General features: G+C 55.4%; 2 protein-coding genes across 2 annotated transcripts; both read left to right on the top strand.

The window, feature by feature from the left end:
* Nucleotides 1-32: 32 nt before the first annotated feature.
* SF3A1 (splicing factor 3a subunit 1) lies at nucleotides 33-13,573 on the top strand. The gene is made up of 16 exons (XM_053959285.1): nucleotides 33-187; nucleotides 2,307-2,419; nucleotides 3,521-3,725; nucleotides 4,929-5,186; nucleotides 5,663-5,737; nucleotides 6,287-6,437; nucleotides 6,877-7,070; nucleotides 7,674-7,791; nucleotides 7,887-8,072; nucleotides 8,384-8,505; nucleotides 8,695-8,937; nucleotides 9,540-9,750; nucleotides 10,479-10,633; nucleotides 11,578-11,679; nucleotides 11,828-11,899; nucleotides 12,919-13,573. The coding sequence occupies exons 1-16, from the start codon at nucleotides 122-124 to the stop codon at nucleotides 13,018-13,020; spliced, it is 2,373 nt and encodes a 790-aa protein (XP_053815260.1). The 5' UTR covers nucleotides 33-121; the 3' UTR covers nucleotides 13,021-13,573.
* A 2,326-nt stretch (nucleotides 13,574-15,899) lies between these two features.
* Nucleotides 15,900-26,947, top strand: TBC1D10A (TBC1 domain family member 10A). Its single transcript, XM_053959612.1, has 9 exons — nucleotides 15,900-16,147; nucleotides 19,316-19,415; nucleotides 22,500-22,607; nucleotides 22,754-22,860; nucleotides 23,413-23,527; nucleotides 23,742-23,807; nucleotides 24,820-25,009; nucleotides 25,289-25,443; nucleotides 25,637-26,947. Exons 1-9 carry the CDS (start codon nucleotides 15,948-15,950, stop codon nucleotides 26,027-26,029), a joined length of 1,434 nt encoding a protein of 477 aa, XP_053815587.1. The 5' UTR covers nucleotides 15,900-15,947; the 3' UTR covers nucleotides 26,030-26,947.
* The last annotated feature ends 138 nt before the right edge of the window (nucleotides 26,948-27,085 follow it).

The following is a 27,085-nucleotide window of genomic DNA, read 5'->3' as shown; positions in this document are numbered from 1 at the left end:
ACAGCGCCCGCCGCCGCCATTTCGCCCCAGTCGGTGCCGGTGCCGCGTCCGCTCCGGACCGAGCCGCGCCCGCCCCTCGATCGGCCCCGCCCGGCGCGGAGCTCCCGGCCCCGGCAGCGCCATGCCCGCCGGACCCGTGCAGGCTGTGCCGCCGGCGCAGCCCGCGCCCCCCGCTGAGAGCAAACCGGTGCGGGCCGGGGAGGGGGGGCGGTGAGGGAGGGGAGGGGAGCGGGGAATGGCGCGAACCGCGGGGCTTTGGGAGGATGGCCCTCACGGACCGGGCTGGGCTGCGCTGGGCTTGGGGGAGCTGCGGTTGCGTCCGGTGCGCGGTATTGACCCCTGTGCCCCGCTCGGGTGCGACCCCACCTGCAGAGCTGCCCCAGCCCTGGGCCCTGCACAGGAAGGACCTGGAGCTGCTGGAGCCCGTCCAGAGGAGGCCACAGAGATGCTCCAAGGGCTGGAGCCCCTCTGCTCTGGAGCCAGCCTGGGAGAGCTGGGGGTGCTCACCTGGAGAGGAGAAGGCTCCAGGGACAGCTCAGAGCCCCTTGCAGGGCCTAAAGGGGCTCCAGGAGAGCTGGAGAGGGACTGGGGACAAGGAATGGAGGGACAGGACAGGGAATGGCTTCCCAGTGCTAGAGGGAACGATAGATGGGATATTGGGAAGGAATTGTTCCCTGTGAGGGTGGGCAGGCCCTGGCACAGGGTGCCCAGAGCAGCTGTGGCTGCCCCTGGATCCCTGGCAGTGCCCAAGGCCAGGAGCCTGGGATAATGGAAGGTGTCCCTGCCCATGGCCTGGGGTGGAATCAGATGAGCTTTAAGGTTGCCTTCCCACCCAAACCATTCCGGGATTCCTTGGAGACAGCAGGATCCTGCTGGGGCTGGGCAGGAGCTGAGCGCTTCCCTGCAGTGCCCCAGGGTTGTGGTTCCAGTGAGTTTGGGGGGTTGCCAGGAGCTGTGGGAGCTGCCCTGGCTCCAACGATGATGTGTGGAAGGATTAAAAGTCTGAAGGAGCGTGGCAGTGCTGTGTGGCCCTGTACCCTCCCAGGTCCTTTCTCTCTTGGCCATATTCGTGTTCTTGCAGCCTTCCTGAGATGGGAATGTTCATTCCTCATGCATTCCTGAGATGGGAATGCAGCTCCCACAGAGCTGGAGCTGCTGTCCTGATTCTCTCACAGCAACATCAGCACTCTTGGAGCTGATCTCACTGGGAACCTTGGAAAATTGTGATTCTCCCCGAGAAACCCAGTGGCTTTTTGGTAACAGATGTTACCAAGGCAGCTCAGCATGACTGTTAAATATCTCAGTTGTAGTGTTGCCCCATCCTTCACCTCCTCAAGATGATGTTCTGAGGGAGTGGGAATGAGAACTGGAAATATTCATGGTGCCTTTCTCTTAACCTGCTTTGTTAAGGTTGTGTTTTATGGAATGGTTTGCATTGGGAGGGACCTTAAAGCCCATCTCATCCCACCCCTGCCAGGGCAGGGACACCTCCCACTGTCCCAGGCTGCTCCAAGCCCCGTCCAGCCTGGCCTTGGGCACTGCCAGGGACCACTTTGACTTGAGAACATTTTCTGGCTTGGATTCTCCATGGATTTGGCAGAGCTGGGAGCTCTGCCTGGATTTTAAGTTATCCCTGACTGTCCCTGTTAGGATTATAAACATTTCCAGCAGATCTGTCCTGGCTTATAACACCTTTTCTTGGAAGCTGCTTGGTGAGGAAAGAGAAGCAGCATCTTTAGTATCCCGCAAAAGCAGCTTCTGGTTTTATTGGAATACAGAGCCATCCACAGGGAGAGTTCTGGAATTTTAGTTTGGATCCCCCTGCAACATCAGTGAGAAAAACACTCTGTTGGAGATTTTCTCTTCAAGACAGCTTCTGTTGCAACTACAATGGCATTAAAAGCTGTATTTTATTTAGTGTGGAGTTAATAATTCAGGTCCCACAAGCCCCTAGGAAGATACAGAACTTCCACAGCTGGTGAGGAATGATGAATTATTCCTGGAAATGTTACTGGAGCTTCTTGGCTCAGCATTTAAAAACATACTTGGGGTCAAGGCTGGTACACTGAAAATTGTTTTGGTTCCCATGGGGGTACCTTCCTTGTTGTCCTGCTGTCCCTGCCCCTGCAGCAAGTGTCCCTGAGAATCCCAGGAATTGGTGGGATGGATGATCCAGATTGTTCAACCAGTTCAGTGACTGAGGGGCTGAGGAGGAGGATGGATAAAGGTTCCTGTGTGCCACGGGGATGGTGTTTGGAATGCCTAATCCTGACTCCCCTTCACCTTTTGCAATGAAACTATTACAGCCAGAAGAGGAGCCTAAAGAGGAAGCAGCACCTGCCAAGCCTGTGGTGGGAATTATTTACCCTCCTCCAGAGGTCAGGAATATTGTGGACAAGACTGCCAGCTTTGTAGCCAGGTAAGTGGCACTGGTGGGGTCTCCTTTTCCTGGGATTTTCATGCTCTTGCTGTTCAGTGCAGCTCTAGAAGCTGAAGCAGGTCCCAGTTTTGTGGTTTTGCATGAAGGATTTTAAGGATTGAGGCTGTACCAGTGAGACTGAAAAGGAAGTCTCTTCAGAAGAGGGTGTAAGACACCCTTTGCTAGAGAAACTGGTAGTAAATAAATAAAAGTCCTTGTTCAAATGTGCAGTGGGTGCTGCAATAACTGGGTAACAGGGCCTGTTCTGAATGATCTGAAGGGGAAACCAAATTCCAGGTGCAAAGGGAGCCTTGGTACCGGAGTCATGGCTGTGTTTTGGTGCTAAAATGTGGTGGGTTTTGGTTCCAGAGAATTACTAAATGCTGCTCCAGTCAAACCCTTATTGTGTAACTCATCTCTAAAGTGCTGCCAAGGAGTGTTGGCTGCTTCTGAGCATAAGGGACTGTGTTTATCCTTTGGGATTGCAGAGACCTCCTCTTTTGGAGGAGGTGGAATGTTGAAATGAGACTGGGAGTTATCCAGAGAATATGAAGAGGAACACCCTGTGGCAGCTGGGAATTTTCTCAAACTGCCTGAAATCACTGGCTCGTGCTTTAGGTGGGAGGAGGAGATTTTACCTGGACTGGGGGTCCTAAATGCAGCACTCTGGGCTGGTCAGCCCCTGCACAGGCTGATGTTTACCTGCTTTTTTTCCTTATATTATCATTCTGGAACTGATATTAGTCTTGAGAATTTGTTAATAGAGCAGATAAAACTGATGTAGTAAGTAACTTGTAAACCTCATGCTTTGTAACTGTGAACTTCAGCCAGTGGTGGAAATGACCTCTGAGTGCAGACAGATGTGGCTGTGGAACACTTGTGAGTGTGAATTTTTAATATGCACATTAAAGACAGAATTAGGGGGACAGTTCCATTTAACTTGTGTGTGTCCAGCTGGGTGTGAGCTACTGAGGGAGAAACTCCTGTCGTGTGAGAGAGAAAATGATCTTCCAAGGGGCTGATGCCTCAACACGTCCTAGTCTGAAAGAGACATTCACCCTTGAGTTGATGACCTAAACAGTTTTTCTTCTTGCTTCCCAGAAATGGTCCAGAATTTGAAGCCCGAATTCGTCAGAATGAAATAAATAACCCCAAGTTCAACTTCCTGAACCCCAACGACCCTTACCATGCCTACTACCGGCACAAGGTCAGCGAGTTCAAGGAGGGCAAAGCCCAGGAGCCCTCGGCTGCCATCCCCAAGGTCATGCAGCAGCAGCAGAGTGCCCAGCAGCAGCTCCCACAGAAGGTGAGTGTTCCTTTTCATCACTTTGGGCAAGATTTTGGCCACTTTGGGGTGTTGTCACAGCCTGGGGTTGAGAAGGAAGGAAGCTTGTAAGTCAAGAAGGAGCAGTTGGTTGTACATTTGTCAAAATGCCAGCAGTGACAGGCTTGGAGTTGAGTGTCTGGGGCTTTGTTTTGATGCAGATGTACATCTCCCAGGTGCTGGTAACTCAAAGCTGTTTGAAACTGCCAATATACAGTTTAATTGGTCCTTGTTAATTAAGTTTAGCTTAATTATTGTATTGACTGACAAAGTACTTACACTAGGGATCACTTGGACTGGATATGGCAGAGGCAAGCCTTGGGAATCCCTTGGAGTTCTGTTTGGCCTTGTTGCATGTACTGTTCTGTAGAAACTTTTCCTGCCACAAGGATCGACCTCCCCTTTAAACATGGGGTACAAAATGCTGCTCACTTTGTTCAGCTGTGCCTTTAAACATTCTGGGTGGGAAAAGGGCATGGAGTGAAGCTTTTCCATGCTTGGTGTGGCCAGCAGCCACACTGGTGGCCCTGGGAGGACTATAGCAAAGTCCTAATGCATTCCAGATTTGTTTGGTGTTGGAACAACTTTTTTAATAGTATTAAATTATACCTGATGATTTCTCATCCTTGCACCTGCCAGGATGGCAACTGGCATTGCTTTCCCTCATCAGCTGGAGGAGAAAAAAGATTCTACTGAGTGTTTGCTGACCGTTCCTTGCAGGTGATGCCCCAGGTTTTAGCTTTTGTGTTTTTCAGATTCTATTCTGCTTTAGTGTGTAAGTCTAGGCTTCATATTAGGGGATGGTGAGCTCTCTTCACAGAGCAGGGAGACAAAACAATTCCTTCTCTTGCTGGGAACCAAGGACAAATGATCCAAATCTCAGGCCCAAGAGCACAAACAACGTGGACTGAAGAGAGAGAAACAAGAAGCATGGGACTGCATGGGCTAAAGCTGTAATCAGACAATTAGCTCCAATATGCAAATGGACCAAAATTTATAAAAATGTGAGACCCCATGACCTGTCGTCCATTTTGTGGCCATTTTGGGTTGTGCTGCCCAAGGTGGATTTATGAGGCCACTTTACAAATCCCTACTTTATCCTTTAGCTCCTTCTAGTCTCTGTTCTAGGTCAGCCTTCACCAGGCATCACAGGCAGTCACTGGGCCGTGTCCGTTCTCCCTGCAGGTGCAGGCCCAGGTGATCCAGGAGACCGTGGTTCCCAAGGAGCCCCCGCCCGAGTTCGAGTTCATCGCGGACCCTCCGTCCATCTCGGCCTTCGACCTGGACGTGGTGAAGCTCACGGCGCAGTTCGTGGCCCGCAACGGGAGGCAGTTCCTCACCCAGCTCATGCAGAAGGAGCAGAGGAATTACCAGTTTGATTTCCTTCGCCCCCAGCACAGCCTGTTCAACTACTTCACCAAGCTGGTGGAGCAATACACAAAGGTACTCCAGGCAGGGTGATTCCTTCCACAGCAGGAATGAGTTTGGAGGGCTGATGAAGCCCTCCAAACCAGCCAGGATGGAAATATCCAGGAATCCATCCTTTAAATGCTACTCTTCAGAGTGGATATTGTACTGGACTCAGTGGGCTGTCACCTAAATGTACCACACACTATTGTAATCTCACTAAAGTGTTGGGTGTTTTTTTTTTTTGTTTTGGTTTGTTTTGGGTTGTTTTTTTTTCCTCTTTTTTTTTGTTTTTTTTTTTTTAATCTGGAGGATAATTGAAAGGCCACAAGTGGATAATTTGAAGTGCAGGGATGAGCAGTAAGTAGTGAGAGGGCTGCAGTAGAATAAATAGGATATAGCCCTGGGGGGGGTCTGCTGGTATTTTTAGCAGTGTGGAAAGAGAATAATTGCTCTGAAGGAGGCTTTGGCACAAAGAACTGTCACCAACTGTCATGTAAAATGTGTTTCAGATCTTGATCCCACCAAAGGGCTTACTCCTCAAGCTCAAGAAGGAGGCCGAAAATCCCAAGGAAGTCCTGGATCAGGTATTCCAGAAAAAAATTTGCAAAAATGCTGAAGCATTTTGGTTATCTTTTGAATTTTTTTCTCTTTGCATGTTTTTGGCTTGTTGGCAGCAAAGAGAGAATAAAACAGATATGTCACTTGCTGTCACTTGAGTACAGGGTGCTCAAAGTTGCTTTAAGCTGCAGCTGGTGTTCATATTGGGGATAGTTTGTGGCAGCACAGAGATACTGCACAGCCCCATTTCCACGTGCTTACAAAGTGGAATCCTGGAATATCCTCAGTGGGAAGGATCGCACCATCCAGTCCCGCTCCTGTCCCTGCCCAGACCCCCAACAGCCCCACCCTGGGCATCCCTGGCAGCGCTGTCCAAAGGCTCCTGGAGCTCTGGCAGCCTCGGGGCCGTGCCCATTCCCTGGGGAGCCTGGGCAGTGCCAGCACCCTCTGGGGGAAGAACCTTTCCTGATCTCCAGCCTGACACTGCTTCGGCTGTTCATCCTTTCATTTGCAAACCAGCAGTGAGATGGCTGTGCTGTTCCTTGTCTGACACTGTGCTCTGTCTGCTCCTGCAGGTCTACTACAGAGTGGAGTGGGCCAAGTTCCAGGAGCGAGAGAGAAAGAAAGAAGAGGAGGAGAAGGAAAAGGAGCGTGTTGCTTATGCCCAGATTGACTGGCACGACTTTGTGGTTGTGGAAACAGTTGACTTCCAGCCCAACGAGCAAGGTACTGATGTTAAATGTTGTCACCTCCATGAAACTGCCCCCTTTGTGCAGGAAATGTGTCCTGAAGTGCCATTTTTAGGCAGACATTGGGGTTTACATCCTTTTATCCTTCAGAGTTGAAGGGAAATACCTTACACTGAAATTTTGGTTTGTTCTGGAATTATTGATGTTCTCCTTGAAAGAAGTCCAGGACTGCAGTAATGTCCACTTCTCTACTTCCACCAGGACAGCAGAGCTTGTCCCACTTTCTAGTAGTGCTTCCATTTATCTTCATGTGTCATGCTGGTGTTTGTACAGACTCCATCTATTCCCTTCCTTATCCTCTGGCTGCCAAGGATTTTGTTGCCACTGCTTTTTGTTGAAGAATTGGTATTTCTTTCAGTGTGTGTTGAGTAATGAAATGGGATAGAAAAACAGAAGCTCTGTTTTCTGCATTGTAGGGAATTTCCCTCCTCCCACCACTCCAGAAGAGCTGGGAGCTCGAATCCTGATCCAGGAGCGTTATGAGAAGTTTGGGGAAAGTGAGGAGGTGGAGATGGAGGTGGAATCAGATGAGGAAGATGAAAAGCAAGAAAAAACAGATGAGCCTCCAGCCCAGCTGGATCAGGACACACAAGTGCAGGATATGGATGAGGTAACTGGACAATAGGATTTTGTCCTCTAAAGTTCATGTGGTTTATGATGGTCCCCACTTTCACTGTAAATAGTTCTTCAGTTTCTTGAGGAAATGAAATTTCTCTCTGATGAAATCTCCAAACAACCTGTTACTGCTGGAATATGGTTGTTTTTTAAAATGTTTTCTACAACAATACAAGTTCCAAGAGAGAAATCCAGTAATTTTGGCACCCAGTGGTGTGGATTTTATATTTCTGTGGTTTTAAGTCTTTCAGGCTATTTTATGCCCAGAGTCTGGAGCACTGAAAGATGACTCATCTTAGCCTCTGCCCACTGTAAGCTGTTTTTCTGGTAACAGGGAACAAGAATGTGGTTAACTGCAAGCCCCTGTGTGCAAAGCTGCTGTAATGTGGAAGCTGAGGAAAATTTGCTTCCTCTTCTGGGGCTGCTGAATTTCTGAATCATGGTCCAGAGGAACCACTATGCCATAGGTGTCCAAAACTGCTCCGTTTCTTTGAAGCTGCGTAATCCGTTCTTCCAGCACTGTGTAGGGTTTTATGTCTCTCTCAAAGGAATTTGACCACTGGAACTTCGTTGTGATTTTTGTTTCCTTTTCAATAAGGGGTCAGATGATGAGGACGAAGGTCAGAAGGTTCCTCCTCCTCCAGAAACTCCGATGCCACCCCCACTCCCTCCCACACCAGATCAGGTCATTGTGCGGAAAGATTATGATCCCAAAGGTAAATCAAACTGAAAACCCACCTTTATTTCTTCCTAAAGAATCCCAAACCATTTATTTCTAGACTGAACCAACACTATGGTTTTGTTCTCCTAGCCTCAAAACCGTTACCACCCGCCCCGGCTCCGGATGAGTACCTGGTGTCTCCCATCACTGGTGAAAAGATTCCTGCCAGTAAAATGCAGGAGCACATGAGGATTGGGCTCCTGGATCCCCGGTGGCTGGAGCAGCGGGATCGATCCATCCGGGAGAAGCAGAGTGATGACGAGGTCTATGCCCCAGGTCAGCTTGAGCATTGATTGCACAGCCCCTTGCTGACCCCACTGAGCAGGACCACCTGAAATGTAGCTGTGTGATGCCCTTTCTGTGATAATGAGATGGGAATGTTTGTCAGCTGTTGCTGGCCAGTATCTTTCCAAAGGAAAAAAAAAAAGGGGGACAAGAGTTGGACTTTAAAGGTCCTTGTAGTCCCGTCCAACTCAGAATATTCTGTGTAAAAAGAGCCTCACTTTCCCACTAGGTATCAAATAATAGAAAAATCAGTAAGAGGCTTGGTTATATTCCTTGAGATAAGAATTGCTCTTTTCCCTCAGGTTTGGATATTGAGAGCAGCCTGAAGCAGCTGGCAGAGCGTCGTACTGATATCTTTGGTGTAGAAGAGACTGCCATTGGTAAAAAGATTGGTGAAGAAGAGATCCAGAAACCAGAGGAAAAGGTAGAGTAGAAATTGGCAATTTGTGTTTGATTGGTTGGAGTTTTTTTTATAATAGGTCCCTGTAGCATTGTGAATGCTCAGGGACAGAAGAGTCTTGAATTTTTTTTTTTTTTTTTCTATCAAGTTGTTCTCTGGATTTCTTTGCAGTCTGGGCAGGTTGGGTTAATCTGGTTTATTTTACTCTTTCAGGTGACCTGGGATGGCCACTCAGGCAGCATGGCCCGCACACAGCAGGCTGCTCAGGCCAATATCACTCTGCAAGAGCAAATTGAAGCCATCCATAAGGCCAAGGGACTGGTGCCAGAGGATGACAGCAAGGAGAAGATCGGGCCCAGCAAACCCAATGAGATACCCCAGCCACCCCCTCCCTCCTCAGCCTCCAACCCCCCTGCCAGCGCCCAGCCCATCACATCTGTACCTCGTCCACCCACTGTGAGTGTTTGGGCTCTCAGAAGCCAATTACTGGGGCTGTAGTTAATTAGGAGGGATCCTGATGGTGGGCAAGGGTGTTGGCATGGAAGAAGGTTTTGTGGGAAGTTTGTGGTTTAAGAGTAGTTTGGAAATATTAGAAGAACCTTACTGAACTTGCTGTTAAAAATGGAATATAATACTTAGGTGGAGTTTTTACCTTAGAGGTATCAAAAAGATTGGGATCAGCTGGGCAATGGGATTTTGGAGACAGCGAATATGGCTAAGAAAGGGATGGCCTTTGTAGGTGTAGAGTGATGTTGGACAAAAGCAGCCCAAGGTAAGAAGGGATCTGCTGTGAGTCCCAAACAGCAATTTAGCAAAGGAACTAAGTGGCTGGAGGTCTGATCCCAAAGCAGGGGGTGAAGGAGGACCCCTTTAATCTGTTAATGAGGCTTCTGTGCCTGTTCAGAGCAGCTTGGGTTGCCCATCTGGTGGGGCCACTAAGGCTCCCTTGCAAGTCTTTGGACAGCAGAACCCGTGGTTGTGTGTTTCCCTGTTATTTTAATCGGGGCTGTGGCCAGCCCTGGGCATTCCTGCTAAGGAGCTTCACTGTCTCTCCCCAGATGCCTCCTCCCGTCCGTGCCGCCGTGGTGTCTGCAGTGCCGGTCATGCCTCGTCCCCCCATGACGTCCGTGGTCCGGCTGCCCCCGGGATCCGTCATAGCCACCCCCATGCCTCCCATCATCCACACCCCACGCATCAACGTGGTGCCCATGCCCCCCTCTGCTCCCCCCATCATGAGCCCCCGCCCGCCCCCCATGATCGTCCCCACAGGTCAGTGCCTTCAGTGCCTTCAGCTTTTCCTGGGGAATTGTGAGATAATTCCTTTAGAGCGGGCTTCGGCTTGGAGTCTTTTTCCTCCTGTGCCCTGGTACTGGTGTGTAACCGGGACTGCAGGCACTAAGTTGTGTTGTTAAGAATTTGGGGATGTTTGGTATGGCTTATCTAGTCCTGCTTTTGGGCTCAAGGCTCTTCCTGCAGCATGAAATGCAGAGAATCCTGTGGCCCCAGGAGCCTGCCTGGGTGAAAATTAAGAATGCAGGGTAAAGAGAAGCTGCCAGCACCTCACTGGGTGTTACAGCTCCTTACAGAAGCTGCTACTGCTGGAGGAAAAGCTGTTTGCTGGCCCTTTTCCTCATTAGGTGCTTTGAAGTTAAAAAGCATGATGTAAGAAGCAATTCTTCCTTTTTTTCATCTTCTTTTCTTCCCTAACTGGAGGAGCTGGCACCGCTGCCTGCCAAACTGAGAGCGTGTTCTTTTTTTGCAAGATCTGCAGGAAGCTCTCATGCCTTGTTATCTCTTCCTGGAATGCTTCCCAATATAAGAGCTCTCTGAATGTTTGAAGTTTGCATGTTGCTGTTGGTTGTAACTTCCTCCGTGTATTGTGGTGTTTATTTTCAGCCTGTGCTGCTCTGCTCAAAGTGTTTTTGTTTTGAGGGGGTGTTTGCTGTGCACTCAGGGGTTGACTGTGGGTTGTGCTGTGTGTCCCCCATCCATTTCAGCCTTTGTCCCTGCTCCTCCTGTGGCTCCGGTCCCGTCCCCAGCACCGATGCCTCCTGTCCACCCCCCACCACCCATGGAGGATGAGCCAGTCTCCAAGAAACTGAAGAGTGAGGACAGCCTGATTCCAGAGGAGGAATTTCTGCGCAGGAACAAGGTACACGTGTGGGTCAGAGTCCTGGGCTGCTCCACTCTAGCTCCAAAGGGGCTGTAAAGCCAATTCCCTGCACAGAGGGGCAAAAATACCTGGCAAGAAAGGGACTTCCTGAGCTATCTCCTTTTGTCATTCCTGAGCAAACCAAACTCCTTTGTCTCTTACTGGGAAGAGCTACACAGGGTGGATAATGCTCTTCTGTAATTAAGGGCAGTGAGAGGTAGGTTATAATGCAGAGAAGAGCTAAAGTTGCTAATGAGCTTTTAAAGAAAGGAGGGCTAAGCTGGAGATGCAAAGAGATTAGAGTATCAATGCCAGCATGATATTGTGGTGTATTCCATAACAAGGTGAGCTAAATGTGAGCCTCCGTTCCTTCCTGAGGCATGCTAGTGTCACAGGAGGAGTTTTAAATCCTTAGGAAGGTCTGTATGGTTTTTCTGGGAATATTTAAAGTAAAAGAGGAAGTTTAGGTGGGATACTGGGAAGGAATTGTTGCCTGTGAGGGTGGAGAGGCCCTGGCACAGGGTGCCCAGAGAAGCTGTGGCTGCCCTGTCCTTGGAAGTGTCCTTGCTTGGATGGGGCTTGGAGCAGCCTGGGATAGTGTGGAAGGTGTCCTCTCCCCATGGCAGGGAGTGGGACTGGATGGACTTTAAGGTCCTTTCCAACCCAAACGAATCTGTGATTCTGTGGTTTCATGTGCACAGAGAAGCTGTCTCCTGTTCAGGGCTTCACACCCTCACCCTGTGACACTGTCAGCGCGTGTGGTGCTTGATAGATGGCACCTGAAAGAAAGAGAAATCCAACTGAATGTTTTATTGTGGGAGCAGTGGAGTAACTTGTAAACACATTTCAGTGTGTTTACTGAGGAACCAAGATATGGAAATGAATACTTAGTCTGGTGCTGTGTTATCACAGCCCTGAGAGACTTTATCTGTGTTTTCCCATAGGGCCCGGTCACGGTCAAAGTCCAGGTTCCCAACATGCAGGACAAGACGGAATGGAAGCTGAATGGCCAAGTGCTGGTGTTCACCCTGCCCCTCTCAGACCAGGCATGTAGCTCATCCTCCTGCCCTGCTCCGTGTGCTGCCTGTGAGAGCAGCAGCTGGAAGCTCAGCCTACTCCCCACACTGCAGCTCCACGGGGCTGGGGAGCAGGACTGGGACAAAAGCACTGAAGGAGCCCTTTGATCCTCCCCAGGTGTCTGTTATAAAGGTTAAGATCCACGAGGCCACAGGGATGCCAGCTGGGAAGCAGAAGCTGCAGTATGAGGTGGGTATAAGGCCTTCAAGTGCTGGTTGTTTCTTCAGTGCATTCTCTCACATGACTTTTTTACAAAGAAAAATCATAATGTATAATTTAATGCACGATGAGATACTGGAAGAGCGAAGGGAATGTTTCTCCTGCCTGCACAGCTGTGACAGATCTGCCCTCTGTTACAGCAGGACAGGCTTTTAGTAGGTGATTAAATCAATGGATTTTCACATTGTTGCTGCTGCAGATGAGTCCTCCAAACTTGATGTGGCTTGATGTGGCTTTCTCTGAAATCAGCCTCTTGTTTTATTAGAGTTTTGGTCTTTTTTTTTTTTTTTTTGACATTTAGCTGCCGCAGCCTGCTCCCACAGCTCTGCTGTGTGCTCCGGGAGGTGGGCGAGCGTGCTTTGGAACCCTGGCAGCTCAGGGAAGGCTTTCTCCAGAACAGGAAAGGGAAGAGCTCACTCTCTCTTCTCTCTCTTCCTCTGGAAGCCAGAGTTGTGAGAAAAGCCCCATTCCTTTTTAATGACTTATTTCCAGTCATGCATGTGCCCAGGCAGGCACAACCTGCTGCCTAAGCAGTGAACTTTGTGCACTTATCTCCTCAGAGTTCATCTGTGGGCAGATACTCTGTTAACCCTTAACAAGAAAGGGAGCTGAGCTGATTATTTTTAAGGGGAAAAAAAGAAAAGGTGGGGGGAGAGTGGAGCCTGAATAACTCCCCTTGTGGTGACTCTTTATCTGTGTGTTCTCGGAGACACATTGTCTATATTGGCTGGTCTAGTGGAAAGTGTCCCTGCCCATAGCAAGGGGGGTGGATTGGGGGTCCCAAACCATTCTAGGATTCTGTACCAACTTCCAGTGTCCATCTTGGATGCTGGAATCTCTCTGGGGTCTTCAAAGCCTGCAGTGTTCCGTCATCCCCCTGCTCTGAGTGTACAGCCAGGAGGGGTGGTGGGATTCTTTGGGAAGGCAACACTGAGGTTTGTGCTCTGACTGCTCTTTCGTGGTTTTTTATCCATTTCTCCTCCCCTCAGGGCATCTTCATCAAGGATTCCAACTCCCTGGCTTATTACAACATGACAAGTGGCTCTCTGATTCACCTGGCACTCAAAGAGAGAGGAGGCAGGAAGAAATAGGAGGCGTGGAGCCCTGAGACGTAACGTGTCCGTGTTGTAACCCCAACCCTCTCAATCCTATTTCCATTCTGGCCTTTTTGGGGCTGCATCCACTGCCCCCCAGCAGGAGTTTGAACAGAGAGGCTCTGATCCCCACTGATGAGAAGCTGATGGAGCCCCAAAATGTGTCAGTGTAGTGAGTAGTCTGTAGTGTTCAATGCTTTGCTTGAGTGCAGGCTCTCCCTTGAATCCCCTCAGGAAAAGACATCATCAAGGTCATGCCCAGCTTAGTTTAGATCCATCTTTGAGGGATTTATGGTGGCCAGGAGCATCATCTGTCTGCCCTCAGCACTCACTGCTTCATTTAACCTCCTGCTAATTGAAAACTTCTTCTCCACACACTTATTAACCCCCTTGTTCTTTCCCTGTCTTGGATCTTGTATGGACCCTGACTTGGAGGTTTTTCCTTTCTTGGCATGAGCTTGTGTTGCTGTTGCTGTGATAAAGGAGGTCTGGGTCTGCTCTGGACAGCCTGTGATTTGTTTTAATAAACGTGCAGCTCTGCTTCCTTGGATTTGGGGTTTTTAATGGAGATGTGCCTGGTTTCGGAGCACCCGGATGGGGAAATACATCAGGATTTGTAATTAAGCAGTTTACAATAGGAAATCCTCTTATTTTCTGGGAAAAGCTACAAGAAAAGGGGCTTGTTGAATTTTCCCTGGTGCTCCTCAGTCATTCCTGAAGGAATGCTTATGTCTGTGTGTGAGGGGGGAAAAAATACTCTGAACTTAGCAAGAATTTTATTGGAAAATGTGACTTAACAATTATATCCTGCAGTTGGAATCTCTCGGTCCTGGAGAGCATCTGGGTCTGGAAAACAGATGACTCCTGGGCCTTCAGTTAGAGTTTGATAGAAACACAACACAGCAAAGTTAATCCATGGAATTAGGTGACCAGGAAGAGGCAGGTGTCTGGAATTTGGGTACCTCTATATTTTTGGGTAACCCAAAGCCATACACTTATTATTACATGTATTTTTAGTCACGGTCAGGCTGTGCAGGAGCATCCTGTTTACCTTATTCCATGCTTAGGAGGGGAGAGAGGGATGAAGCAGGAGGGAAGAGCCAGCATCCTCCTGCCTCTGGTGTGCTCCCCTGGGATCAGGAGGAAGCCCTGTGGCTGTGGGGAAGGTGGCTGGCACTGGCCCAGCCCAGGTGGCCCGTGTTCCGTGGCCACAGTGTCCAGCTGTTGCCTCTGACAGGTCCCCACGTGTCCCTGTCACAGCCTGCTCCCCTCCCTGCTGCAGGAATCCGGAGTGTGTGGCTGGATGGTGGGTGCAGGGTGCTCCTGCCCTGCAGGAAGACAGGATAATCACTTCCCTTCTCTCTTCAAAACCAGACAATAGGTACAATCCTGGAGAAAACAGGCAGTGAGTGGGGTTTTCCAGAGCGGATAGAAAAAAACTGCCAAGCGAGCTCTGAAATGGAGAAGTTGTGTTTGTATCCGGGGCCGGGCCCTGCTGTGCTGAAGGTCACCCTGTGTTCCTCCTCCTGCTGTGCTGGGCACCACGGAGCTCCCCTGTTCCTTCTGTGCCCTCGGTAACAGTTTCAGCCAAGCCCCTTTACCGACTCTCCAGCAAGAAAACTTCCCCCTGGAAATCAGTTGCATGGAGCATTGGCAGCCTGTTTCGATCTAAATCCGAGGGATGAATGCTGCAGCAGACTGTGTGTGTGGAGATCTGGTACAAAACAAGCGCCATCGGAGCCTTCCATTTCAGTGGCAAGGACTGGTGGGCCCCTGCTGCCAGAAAAATCTGAAAGTAGGTTGAGTTGCTGATTTTAAGGGACCTCATTCCCTCTTCCTTTTGGCACAGGACTACCTTGAGAGAGATCCTTCCAATACCCCCTGATCTGTGCTGTAAGAGAGAGGAAATGGAGCACTGGGCTCTGGAGGTAGGATGGACCTGCCCCTGGAAGGCTTTACCTGACAGGTCCCAGCACATCCCAGTCTCCTACAGATCCTTTGATGTGCTATTTTTGGGAGAGCCAGGCTGGTTTTACCTGTCTGGGGTGCTGTGGATGGGGACTCTGGGGTGACACAGTGGTGGTCTGGCTATGGGATCTGCAGGGTAGGGACAGCTTTGGAGGGGGAAATAGATCCCACCACTGCCCCTGGAAGTGCCCCATGCCAGTGGATGCCCCAGTGCTTCCCAACACAGCCCTCCTGCAGTCCCAGTATCCAGCCTTCCTGGAATGCCAGTGCCATCCCAGTACAGCCCCAGCAGAGCCCCAGTGTGGCTGTCTGGTCCCACTACAGCCCCCTTATACAGGTCCCAGTACAGCTCTGCTATGGCCCGTACTGGTCCCAGTATGGCCCATTTTATCTCACACTGGTCCCAGTACGGCCCTATTATATCTCATCCACATCCCAGTACAGCTGTGTTGTATCTCATAGCGATCCCAGTACAGTGGGTTATGGCCCATGCTGGTCCCTGTACAGCTCATTATGGCTTGTACTGGCCCCAGTAAACTCCTTATAGCTCATGCAGAACCTAGTGCAGCCCTTTTATGTCTCGTACTGCTCCCAGTCCATCCCGTTCTGTCGTTTACTGGTCCCATTCTATCCCGTTATGTCTGTTACTGGTCCCAGTCCATCCCGTTCTGTCTCGTACTGGTCCCGGTACCTCCCACCCCAGCGCTGCCCCACTGCCGGCGCACGGAGCCCCGCCCCTCACCGACACCCGCCGGCACTTGACGGACAGCTTCCCTCGTCCTCTCGACCAATCAGCTTCGGGGGCGGGCTCTCCTTTCCGCAATCTTGGCGGCTGATTGGCCGGATCCCTGCTCCCGCCCAATGGCGGTGCAGCGAGGGGGCGGGGCCTGGGCGGGGCGTGGCCGCCGCCGTGTCCCGGCATGGCGGAGCGGCCGCGCCGCCGCTGAGGCGCCGCCATGGCCAAGAGCCGCGGGGGCGGCGGGCCCAGCTCGCCCGGCGGGCGCAGCCTGGCGGGCACCCGCGAGAGCCTCGCCGACCCTGGCGGCGATGAGCTTAGTTCGCTCGGCTCCGACTCTGAGATCAACGGCGGCGGCCCCGAGGAGCGGCGCGTCGATAAGTTCGGCTTCATCGTGGGCAGCCGCGGCGCCGAGGGGACGTGAGTGGGGGCCGTGAGGGGGGACCGTGAGAGAGGGCCGGGGCCTGGGCCGGGGGGGCACTGGGGCACCGAGGCGCAGAGGAGCCGCCCCAGGCCCGGCCCAGTCAGCTCCGGCCGCTCGGCCCCCGCAGCGCCGGGCCTGGGGCTGGGCCGGGCCGGCCGCGGCTCTCCCCGCCCCGGGGGGGTTTGTCCCCGCCGCTCCCGGACTGGGCGCGGGGCCGCCCGGGACCGGTGTCAGGCATCGTTCGTGCCCGTGGCGGAGGCCGCAGGGATGTGAACAAGGGAGTGAGGCTGGAAGACCTGCGGGTGTTCAGGCTGGAGAAGAGAAGGCTCCGAGCAGAGCTTAGAGCCCGTGCCGGTGCCTAAAGGGGCTGCAAGGGAAGCTGGACTCCTGACTTTGGGCAAGACCTGGAGTGACAGGATAAGAAGAAATGGTTTCCTTCTGTCAAAGGGCAGGGTTAGATGGGATACTGGGGAGGAATCGTTCCGTGTGAGGGTGCTGAGGCCCTGGCACAGGGTGCCCAGAGAAGCTCTGGCTGCCCCTGGATCCCTGACAGTGCCCAGGCCAAGCTGGATGGGGCTTGGAGCAGCCTGGGATAGTGGAAGGTGTCCCTGCACATGGCAGGGGGTGGCACTGGATTAGCTTTAAGGTCCCTTCCACCCCAAACCATTCCATGATGTTGTGATGGCTCTGTGAAGAGCCCCAAAAGCTGTTCCAGCTGTCCCATTTCCCTCTGAAGAGTGGGAATGGCTGGGAAGTGGTGTCCACCCCATTTGGGATCTGGGAGCTGCCAGCACACAGCTGTCTGGTCAACTCCAAGCACTGATTCCAGTGGACTTTTGGCCTCTGTCAAGCCAAGGAGGCCAGGCCATGGTGTCCCTCCAAGGACCCCTTGTTGGTAGTGTTGGCAAAGGCACCGTGGTCACCCTGCTCCGCGGAGGAAACCCTCGGAGGAAGTGAGGCTAACCCGAGGCGCTGGGCCCCAGGGCGGTGCTGACACCCAGGAATGTGCTGTTGCTGTCGAGCTGGTTCGGCAGCGTGTTTGGTGATTGCCTTCCTGGCCCTGCTTTCACAGCAACGCCCAGAGAAAGTGGGGATGGCAGTGGGAACGGCGCGTGGCAGCCAGCTCCTCTCTTGCTGGGACATCGCCTGGAGCGGTCTCCTTGGGTTTTGCCCACCTGAGTGCTCTGGTGCCAGCTGTGCCTCAGTTTCCCTGCCTGTGAGGAGCAGAGCGTTCACCCCCCCATAGCCCGTGGGTGTTATTGGGTGGATCCGTGGGGTGAAAAGGTGCTGGAGGTTGGAATATTGGCGCTGGGCAAGGTGCATCACTCTGGGTGATAAACCTTGTCCCTCAGCACTGCAGGAGTGGTGCGGCCTCCTTCCCGTGGTGCTGCACCCTGTCCTGGCCACACACCACATTTAGGGGACACTTGTCCTGGCTGTCATTTCTGTGGGTGTCCCTGTCCCTGCAGCAGGCAGCAGCAGCTCTGGATGAAGGTTGTGGTGCTAGTTGTGTGCTAGGTGAAGGTTGTGGAGGCTAGTGGCTGCTCCCAAGGGTGCTGACAGTATGGTGGCTGCAGTCACTGGGGACTGAGCCTCCTGCAGCACCCTGCAGATGTGCTGGGGCCCAATCCTGCCCTGCTCCAGGGCTTTATTGGTTCACTGTCTGTCCTGGAGGGGATGAAGGGGAATACATGACCTCCTGCTGTGGCTGCCAGAGTTGGGTTTGCCATACTGGGGGGGAGGCACAGGAAGGGCAGGCAGGGTATCCGAGCACCCATGGACGGTCTGAGGGCACCGTGAAGGGCCGAGCTGTGGGGATGTCACCCAGTGTGGATGCAGAGGAGCGCATTCCTGGCACAGGGCATCTCGACACTTCCCCGCCTGGAGTGCCCCCACCCTCCCGCCTGGGCCATATGAAATGCAGCCGGTCCTCGCTCCCTGCCCGCTGCCAAGCAGCCATCAGCTGGGAACAGCTTCCAGTCTGTGCTGGCGGGGCTCCAGCAGGCCCACAGCCAGCTCCTGTATCCAGCGTCCCGCGCTCCCGAGCTTCCCACGCCTTGCGGAGCTCCGGCCGGAGGCCAGCGCTGCCTCCATCCCCGTGCTGGGCCGGGGAGCTGCCGGCCATGCCTGGCCGTGCTGGGGAGGGTGGGGAGCCAAGCAAAGCAGATCCTTTGGGAGCGGGTTTGCTCTCGGAACAATCGCGCTCGCCCCGTCCGAGCCGCTGCGGTGGGTGGGACTCGGCGGGGAGGGGCTGGGCAGGGCGCGGGGCAGTGCTGCCAGCTGGATGCGGCCCTGGACTCACCCTGCCGCTCGCTTTCCGGCTCGGCATGTGGAGGGAGGAGGCCAGGCCTCCGTCTCCTGTAGTGGGGCTGGGTGCTGGAGGATGCTCAGCACCAGGCCACTGGCCTCGGGTCCTCAGGAAGGATCTGACTCTCCCTGAGATTGACGTGGCCACAGGACAGTGTGGAGCAGAGCCTGGGAAGGCATCGAGTCTTCACTGATGGCTTAGAGGAGTGTCTGCTCTCCTTGGATGTCCCTGCCTGGGCCTGCCCGAGCTGCCTGTCACCCATCTCTGCACAGATGTGGTGCCACAGAGGGGTTGGAGGCCGCAGTGCCAGATTCGGCATCGCAGCAGCATCCCTCCTGCCTCAGCAGGGTTAAATCGGATTCTCTGGCTAGACTGAGCCGTTTCTGGAAAACACTCCCCTCCCTCCTAAGAGACCCTGGTCTGGGCTCGGCGCCGGGCCTGGAGCAGCTCCAGGCATTGGGAGCGCAGTGTGGCTGGAGCTGTGTGAATGACACGATGCTTATGGCCCCGGCTCTCTCTGCGTGCAGCCGGCCCCTGCCACAGGGATCAGGTCTTGCTCATCCCTCACCTTCCTGGCATGTCCCTGGGGATGCTGCAGCATGTGCTGTGTGCAGTGCAGGCTGCTCCCGAGAGGTTTGAGCTGCTCTGCTGGTGCAGTGACTTCACTCACGGGTGGCGAGCGCTTCCGGCAGCTGCCGAAACACCGGCGCTGCCGAGCGTGTCCTGAGCCCTGCGCCTTGAGGGGTGCAGCCACCTGGGCATGGGGGGCACGCAGGGTGCTCGGGAGGCCAGGGGGCTCAGCACCGTACGGAGGGCCAGGCACCCACTGACCGGCCTCTTCCTCCCGGTCTCACAGGCTGGAGGAGGTGCCCTTGGAAGTGCTCCGGCAGCGGGAGTCCAAGTGGCTGGATATGCTCAACAACTGGGACAAGTGGATGGCCAAGAAACACAAGAAGGTAAGTGACAGCCATGTCGCCTCTGGGAGCTGGCAGTGAGGGACAGCCAGGCACAGCGGTGTCCCTTTGGGGCAGCCTGGTGTCAGTGGTTCCCTGCAGACAGGCATCTGTCTGCCTTTGGATGTTACTGTTGGCTGAATGGGCTGTTCTTTCCCCTTGGAAACTTGGGGGGGCTGAGTGGTCCTGATCCAGCCCACTTTTGCCTTCAACTCTTCCCTGCCAGGCTGGAGCCTTGCTAGGGCTTCTTTGGCTGCCTGCAGGCAGCCATGGGAATTGTTTGCTCATGGAAACTTCTGTTCTGAGCATCTCACAGACCAAAAAAAGCTCGGTGTAGGAAATGTTTGAGCCTGATGTGCGTGACACTGGTCTGTGAACAGGCGTCCCTGGGAGACTCCTGGTGTGCTGACTCCATGTCTTGGTTTGCTGGTGCTCCCTGATGCCCTGAGCCTGCAGATGAGGCGGGAATTGGGAAGCAGCAAGCCCAGGGTTGCTGCGGTGTGTCTGCTGGGAGCAGTGAGGCTGCTGGCATGGGACAGCAGTGCCAGAGAGTGGTTGAAGGGCCTTCTCCTCCTCCTCCCCATGCTGGCAGAGCCTCCTCAGTGTGCCCAGAGTGCTGTCCCTACACAGTGCCTGGTGAATGACACCGGAATCCCTCATCTGTTTCTTGGCTGCTCTTAAAGGATTTGGGAGAGTTCTCTGGGCCACGGCAGGTGGGCGCTTTGTTCCACGGGCAATTTCCATGTGCCACAGGGTGCCCTCTGGGATGGGGTGAGTGCTCCAGCAGCCCTGTGCCTGGCACAGCAGCTCCCTTGTGCTTGGCCAAGCCTCTAGGAGTCTCCATGGGACTGATGTGCTATATAGTCTCTCCTGCAGCAAAAATCCATGCCTGGAGCTTTGGAGAGGCTGCTCTGGAATGCTGTTCTGTGCCTCTATCCCTGGGGCTGCTCAGGGAAGGCTGCCAGGCCTGGCCTTGGATGCTGTCAACTATCCTTGGTCTGGCAGGAGCCTGCTTGGTGCAGGTCCCTGCTGCTCTGGGGGAGCTCCCTGAGTTTCTGAAAAACCCCAGTACTTTTCTGGCTGCTTCACCAGGGTTGGCAGGCAGCCCAGGGATGCCTGGGCCAGCTCCTGCCGGGCTTGCTCACACCTGCATCGCTCCAGCATCCCAAAACGCTCCCTGCCTGGCCCCGATCCCAGCAGAGCCTGACCCCACATCCTTCATGGTGCTGGGCCGTGCCAGCACCGCATGCTGGAAGGAGGGCAGACGTGTGGGTGTGCAGCTCCCACTGCTCTCCTGGCATGGGCAGCACTCCAACTTCACCTTGCTTTCAGCATCCCTCAGCCCAGACACACTCCCGGTCCCTGGAAGATCACGGTGGGACTGTGGGGCTGACGCCAGGACCCCACGTGGGACCAAGGGGATGAGCTGCTCAGCCCTGGTGGCGCTGGCTCGGCCAGCTGGAGGGGTTGCTGAACCAAAACCCAGCGAGGTGGTTTCCTTCCTGGCAGCTCAGTCAGCAGGAAGGGGAGCTGGCTGGAAATGGGAGCTGTCAGCAGCCATGGAGCTGCCACAGCAACCCTGGGCATCATCCGCTGTGTTCCCTGCCAGCACAAAGGGACCTGCCTCAGCAAACAACCAGTGAGGGAGCAGCAAACCCCCAGGGGAGGTGATGGTACTGTGCTTGGAAACATCCACCTGCTCCCCAGTTGCTCCAGCAAACAGGGAAAGACAGCCCTGAGCAAGCAGGAGAGGCCTGAGGAGGATTTGGGAGCTGTTGGACACTGCTCTCAGAGCCCTGGCACAGTTGGCATGTGCCACCCAAGCAGGGACATGAGGAATGGAGGCTGTGCTAGGGTTTTGCAGGGTGTTGTGGGGTGTGACTGTGCTGAAAGCAACAGGCTTGTGGGACCCACCTTGCTGCATACCCTGGCTGAGGACTGTGGGGAAAAGGACACAAAGGGATGTGGAGCTGCTGGAGCCAGGCTGGGAGAGCTGGGGGTGCTCACCTGGAGAGGAGAAGGCTCCAGGGAGAGCTCAGAGGCCCTTACAGGGCCTAAAGGGGCTCCAGGAGAGCTGGAGAGGGACTGGGGACAAGGGATGGAGGGACAGGATACAGGGAATGGCTTCCCAGTGCCAGAGGGCAGGGATGGATGGGACATTGGGAAGGAATTGTTCCCTTGGGAGGGTGGGCAGCCCTGGCACAGGGTGCCCCGAGAAGATGTAGCTGCCCCTGCAAGTGTCCAAGGCCAGGTTGAACAGGGCTTGGAGCACCCTAGGATAGTGGGAGGGGACCCTGCCCGTGGAATGAGATGGTCTTTACTGTCCCTGCCAACCCGAACCATTCCATCATTCTGTGATTTGGAGCTGCTCCTGTGATGAGGAGTTGGAGTGGGATGTTGGGGGCTCTGTTTTGATCCCTGCTGGTGCAGGCAGCACCAGAGCTAAGCTGGCTCAGCTTCCCACACAGGGAAGGCACTGACTGCCTCGCCTGGACTTTGGTCCTGGCTGTTGCCCAGTGCCAAGGAAACCAGGGGCACAGGAAACTGGGCATGGAGCTGGCTCTAGGGGCCTCAGGATCTGGCCATACATGGAGATAGAACCAGACTTGCCCTTCTGCCAAGGATGAGCAGGTGGAAAGGCTGAGACACTTGTCAGGGTGCACATCGCTGCTTTCCATGGCCCCATGGTGGGGTGGGGGGCTGGACTGAGGGCTGGGAAGCCTCCCCTGTGTCCTCAGTGCTTCCCAAGTGGGACAGAGCCACTCACTCCCCACCTTGACTCCAATGTTTGCTTTTCCAGCTCCCAGCAGGATCTGGCTTTGAGGCAGTGCCAGGCTTGTTTGGAGCTGTTTGCAAGCCATGAAGCCTCTGCTGGGCCTCTGGCAGCTCCTCTGTGCTGCTGGTGCTTGACTGCCATTCCAGCTGGCATCCCTGCATCCCAGGCGCTCAGGGACACTTCTCCTTGTTTGGGAAGCAGCAGGGGACCAGCCTGTGGCCGTGGTGCTGGCCTGGCTCCCACCTTGCCCCAGGAGTCTCTTTGTTTCCCAGCGCTCTGTGATTTTCCTGTGACGGCTGTGTCTCCCTTAGATCCGGCTGCGATGCCAGAAGGGGATCCCGCCCTCGCTGCGGGGCCGTGCCTGGCAGTACCTCTCTGGGAGCAAGGTCAAGCTGGAGCAGAACATGGGCAAGTTTGATGTGAGTCCTGCTGGGAACCCTCCTGCACCACCAGGGAGGGGGCAGTGCTGGGGTGCCTCCTGCTCGGGCTTGGGTGTATGTTGGGATCTCAGACATCTTGGGGAGGGTGTCAAGGGTGTTGCTCACCCCAATCTTCCCCTCCCCAGGAACTGGACCTCCTCACAGGAGATCCGAAGTGGCTGGACGTGATCGAGCGGGATCTCCATCGGCAGTTCCCCTTCCACGAGATGTTCGTCTCGCGTGGAGGCCATGGGTATGTGCAGCTACTGTGTGTCCAGCCCTCAGCAGCCATGGATGGGGTGGGCACTGTCTATCCCAGCTCATGGAGCCACACTCACGTCCCCAGTATCCTCCCCATTCCTCCAACATTCCCTATACTCCCACAGTCGCAGAGCACCCACTGACTGAAAACAGGATGGCTCAGACCAGCTCTGAACACCCAGTGGGATGGGAATTGCCATGACAGGAGGGTAGAGGGAGGAGGTGGCAGCCTGTGGCCTCCGTTTCACCAGGAAAATGCTGCTTCCAATGTGTTGGGGAGCGCCTGTGCCCCTGTGCTTGCAGCTGGGTCCCTGCCTGCCCATCCTCACTCTGGGCCGGATGGCTGTCTCCATGCCTTGACTCCCAGATCCAGGCAGGATCTGTGCTCTGTGGGCCAAGCTTCCCAGAGCTGTTGGCCTGGGTTTGTGTGGAAAAGGGATCCCAGCCAGGGACTGACCCAGGCTCGTGCCTGGCGTGCACGGGGAAGGCTGCTGGGCCACGTGCATGCCGTGTGCCCAGCTGTGCGTGCCCGGTGTCTCTGCAGGCAGCAGGACCTGTTCCGGGTGCTGAAGGCGTACACGCTGTACCGCCCGGAGGAGGGGTACTGCCAGGCCCAGGCGCCCATCGCCGCCGTTCTGCTCATGCACATGCCGGCCGAGGTACGGGCACGCAGCTCAGGGGACAGAGCTGGCACCTCCTGGAGGGTGTGGGGCCCTTTGGGGGGTGCTGATGAGTGGGGTGCCTGGCTCAGGGCAACCCAGAGTGCTCCAGGGGTGCTCTGCTGCTTGCCACCCTCTCCCGTGGTCCCTGGGAGCAGGGAGTGGGCCACAGGGATGTCCTCTGAGTCCTCACCTGCTGTCCCTTGGCTTGCAGCAAGCATTCTGGTGCTTGGTACAGATCTGTGAGAAGTACCTCCCTGGCTACTACAGCGAGAAACTGGTGAGTAAAGGGCTCATGGTGCTTTCAGCAGTGGCAGGGACCTGCAGGGTGCTGCATCTGGGTTGGGGCAACCCCCAGGATCAGTCTGGGCTGGGGATGAAGGGATCAGGAGCCGCCCTGGGGACAAGGACACTGCGGTGCTGGTTGGTGAGAGTTGGCCACGCCCTGGCTGTGTGTCCTGGGCTGATCTCCCAGTATGGGCACCAGGGGAGGAAGGATTCTGCTTCTCTACCCTTGCCTAGGTGAGACCCCACCTGCAGAGCTGCCCCAGCCCTGGGGCCCAGCACAGGGAGGACCTGGAGCTGCTGGAGAGAGTCCAGAGGAATCCATGGAGCTGCTCTGAGGGCTGGAGGCCCTCTGCTCTGGAGCCAGGCTGGGAGAGCTGGGGGTGCTCACCTGGAGAGGAGAAGGCTCCAGGGACACCCCAGAGCTCTTTGCAGGGCCTAAAGGGGCTCCAGGAGAGCTGGAGAGGGACTGGGGACAAGGGATGGAGGGACAGGACACAGGGAATGGCTTCCCAGTGCCAGAGGCAGGGATGGATGGGATATTGGGAGGGAATTGTTCCCTATCAGGGTGATGAGGCCGTGACACAGGGTGCCAGGAGCAGCTGTGGCCACCCTATCCTTGGAAGTGTTCCAGGCCAGGTTGAACAGGGCTGGAAGCAACCTGGGATAGTGGAAGGTACCCACATAGCATTTGGGTGGAACGAGCTGAGTTTTTAAGGTCCCTTCCAACCCAAACCGTTCCACGACTCTGAATCTCCAGGCCAAAAACTTTTCCAGCTCCTCACCCTGGGGAAAGAAGGGGTCTGGGTATTCCCACAGTCTTCCTGTTGTGATGTGGCTCCCAGAAGCACTTCACATTCAGGGATGGGGTTCTCAGTGTAGCATCCATGGGACACAGCTCTGCTCATATCAGGTGTAGAGGGTTGGCTGCCCTTGCTGGGGCCAGGCACTGGGGGCTGATCCCAGGGCTGGGGTATTCACTGGGATGCTGGTCCCTGTCCCTGCAGGAAGCCATCCAGCTGGACGGACAGATCCTCTTCTCACTGCTGCACAAGGTCTCACCTGTGGCCTACAAGCACCTGAGCAAGCAGAAGATCGACCCCATCCTGTACATGACGGAGTGGTTCATGTGCGCCTTCTCCCGCACGCTGCCCTGGAGTTCCGTCCTGCGCGTCTGGGACATGTTCTTCTGTGAAGGTAGGAGCTCCCCACCATCCTCCTCCTCCTCCTCCCTCGGTGACTGCACTCCCCATGGCCATGGGACCTGCAGCAGGGCAGGTTTGGGGCAGCCACAGCCACCAGTGGAGATGGGCTGTTTTCCTGGGGGTTAGGAGGCATGTACATCCCAAATTCACCCTCTTGCATGTCCTGACCATTAGTGGGACTGGGATCTGCTGCCCCACAGCATTTGAGGGACATGGTGGCAGTGTCACCCTGTCCTACCTGGTACTCACTGCCTCACGTCTCCTCTTGCAGGAGTGAAGATCATCTTCCGGGTGGGCCTGGTGCTACTCAAACACACCCTGGGCTCCTCGGACAAGCTCAAATCCTGCCAGGGCCAGTATGAGACCATGGAGAGGCTGAGGGCCCTCAGCCCCAAAATCATGCAGGAGGCCTTCCTGGTGCAGGAGGTGAGGTGCTGGGGACGGCCTGGGGGCCCAGTGCCACCCAGCTGGCCAGTGCTGCCAGACTGGGCTGTCCCTGGGTCGGCGGAGCATGGGGAGCAGCCCCCAAAAAGCTTCCTTAGCAGTTGCCTGTGCCCTGACGGGGATCCCACACCCGGCCCCGGTGGCACTGTCGCTGATGGCACAAGTGTCCCCACAGGTCATCGAGCTGCCGGTGACGGAGCGTCAGATCGAGCGGGAGCACCTGATCCAGCTGAAGAAGTGGCGGGAGACGCACGGAGAGCTGCAGTGCAAGTCCCCCCCGCGCTTGCACGGCGCCAAGGCCATCAGCGAGGCGGAGCCCGCGCCGCGCAAGGCACTGGAGCCCGTCCCCTCCATCATCGTTTCCCCCGGGCCCGCCCCCGTGCCCAAGGCCCGCAAGAGCAAGGAGAAGAGCCGGGAAAAGGGCCCGGCCAGTCCTGCCAACGGCCCCGGGGCCGAGGGCAACGGGGCGCCCGGCACGACCCGGGAGCTGCTGCACCCCCAGGTCTCCCCCCACCACCAGTCCAAGGAGAGCCTGAGCTCCCGGGAGAGCGAGGACACGTACTTGTAGGGTCCGGCCCACACCCCGGGCAGCCGGGCTCAGCGGGGCTGCGCACGGACCCGGGCGCGAGGACACCGAGGGGGACCCCTGGCACCCGGCGCTGGGGGCTCTGAGCTGGAGGGATGGGACAGGGGGGCTGTGCGGCTCCGTGAGAACAGCGTGGCCCTCTCGGGGCATCCGTGGAGCTTGGCCAGGTGTGGTGACCAAAGGGGACACCGTGGGTCTCTGCTGGGTGCCCACCCCGCAGGGTGCTGGCACCACGAGCGGTGGGAGCCCGGGCAGGGGGTGGCTGAGCCACCTGAGCTCCCTCCCCACACTGGGGGGCTGGGCTGCCCCTCGGGCCCTTCTCCCCGCCCCAGAGCCCCTCAACCCATCACCCCCCGGGTCCCTCCTGTAGCCCCCACCCTGCGCCAGCCGGGCAGCCCCAGCCCCGGTTCCCAAGCACTTAGGCATGGCGCAGGGCACTGGGGGTACACGAGGAGCCCTGGACCCCTCGCCCCCCTCTTATCTAGTGAGGATATATCAAGCTGTAGCCCTATATGTAGTACCCAACTTACCTACTCACTGAGCCTATTTATTATTCCTCTGAGGCAGGACAGGGACCGAGGCAGGATGCGCTAGAGGCAGCGGGATTTGATGCCGAGTTTTGGGGCTAAAGCCCCCCCATCCCATCCCCTCCCATCCCCAAGTTCCCCACAGCTCGGGGGAGTGTTTACCCTGCCAGGGCTCACCCCACCACTGCCACCCCCCCCCCAGGCCCCAGTGCAGGTGAGATGGGGTGGGTGAGCAGCAGCCAGGTGCCCCCTGGTTGTGGGGTCCCCTCTGCCCCCCCTGCCCTCCCCGAGGGTGGGTTGGTGGGTTTGTAAAATAAAGCGGGAAAAGCAGTTTTGTACAAAGGGGTCAATAAAGCGAGTGTGTAAAGGCGCAGCCCTGGCTCCCACCTCTCTTGGCCTGGGATGGGGGTGGAGGGTGGCAGGAGGCAAGGCTGTCACCTGGACCCTACCCATGGTTCTCTATCCCTGGGGGCACCCTCCCATGCATCCCATTTGCACTGGACACTGACCC

Source organism: Vidua chalybeata, chromosome 18 (genome assembly GCF_026979565.1).
Source record: "Vidua chalybeata isolate OUT-0048 chromosome 18, bVidCha1 merged haplotype, whole genome shotgun sequence".
In the NCBI taxonomy this organism is placed as follows: Eukaryota; Metazoa; Chordata; class Aves; order Passeriformes; family Viduidae; genus Vidua; species Vidua chalybeata.
This window is presented reverse-complemented; position numbering and strand designations above follow the sequence as displayed.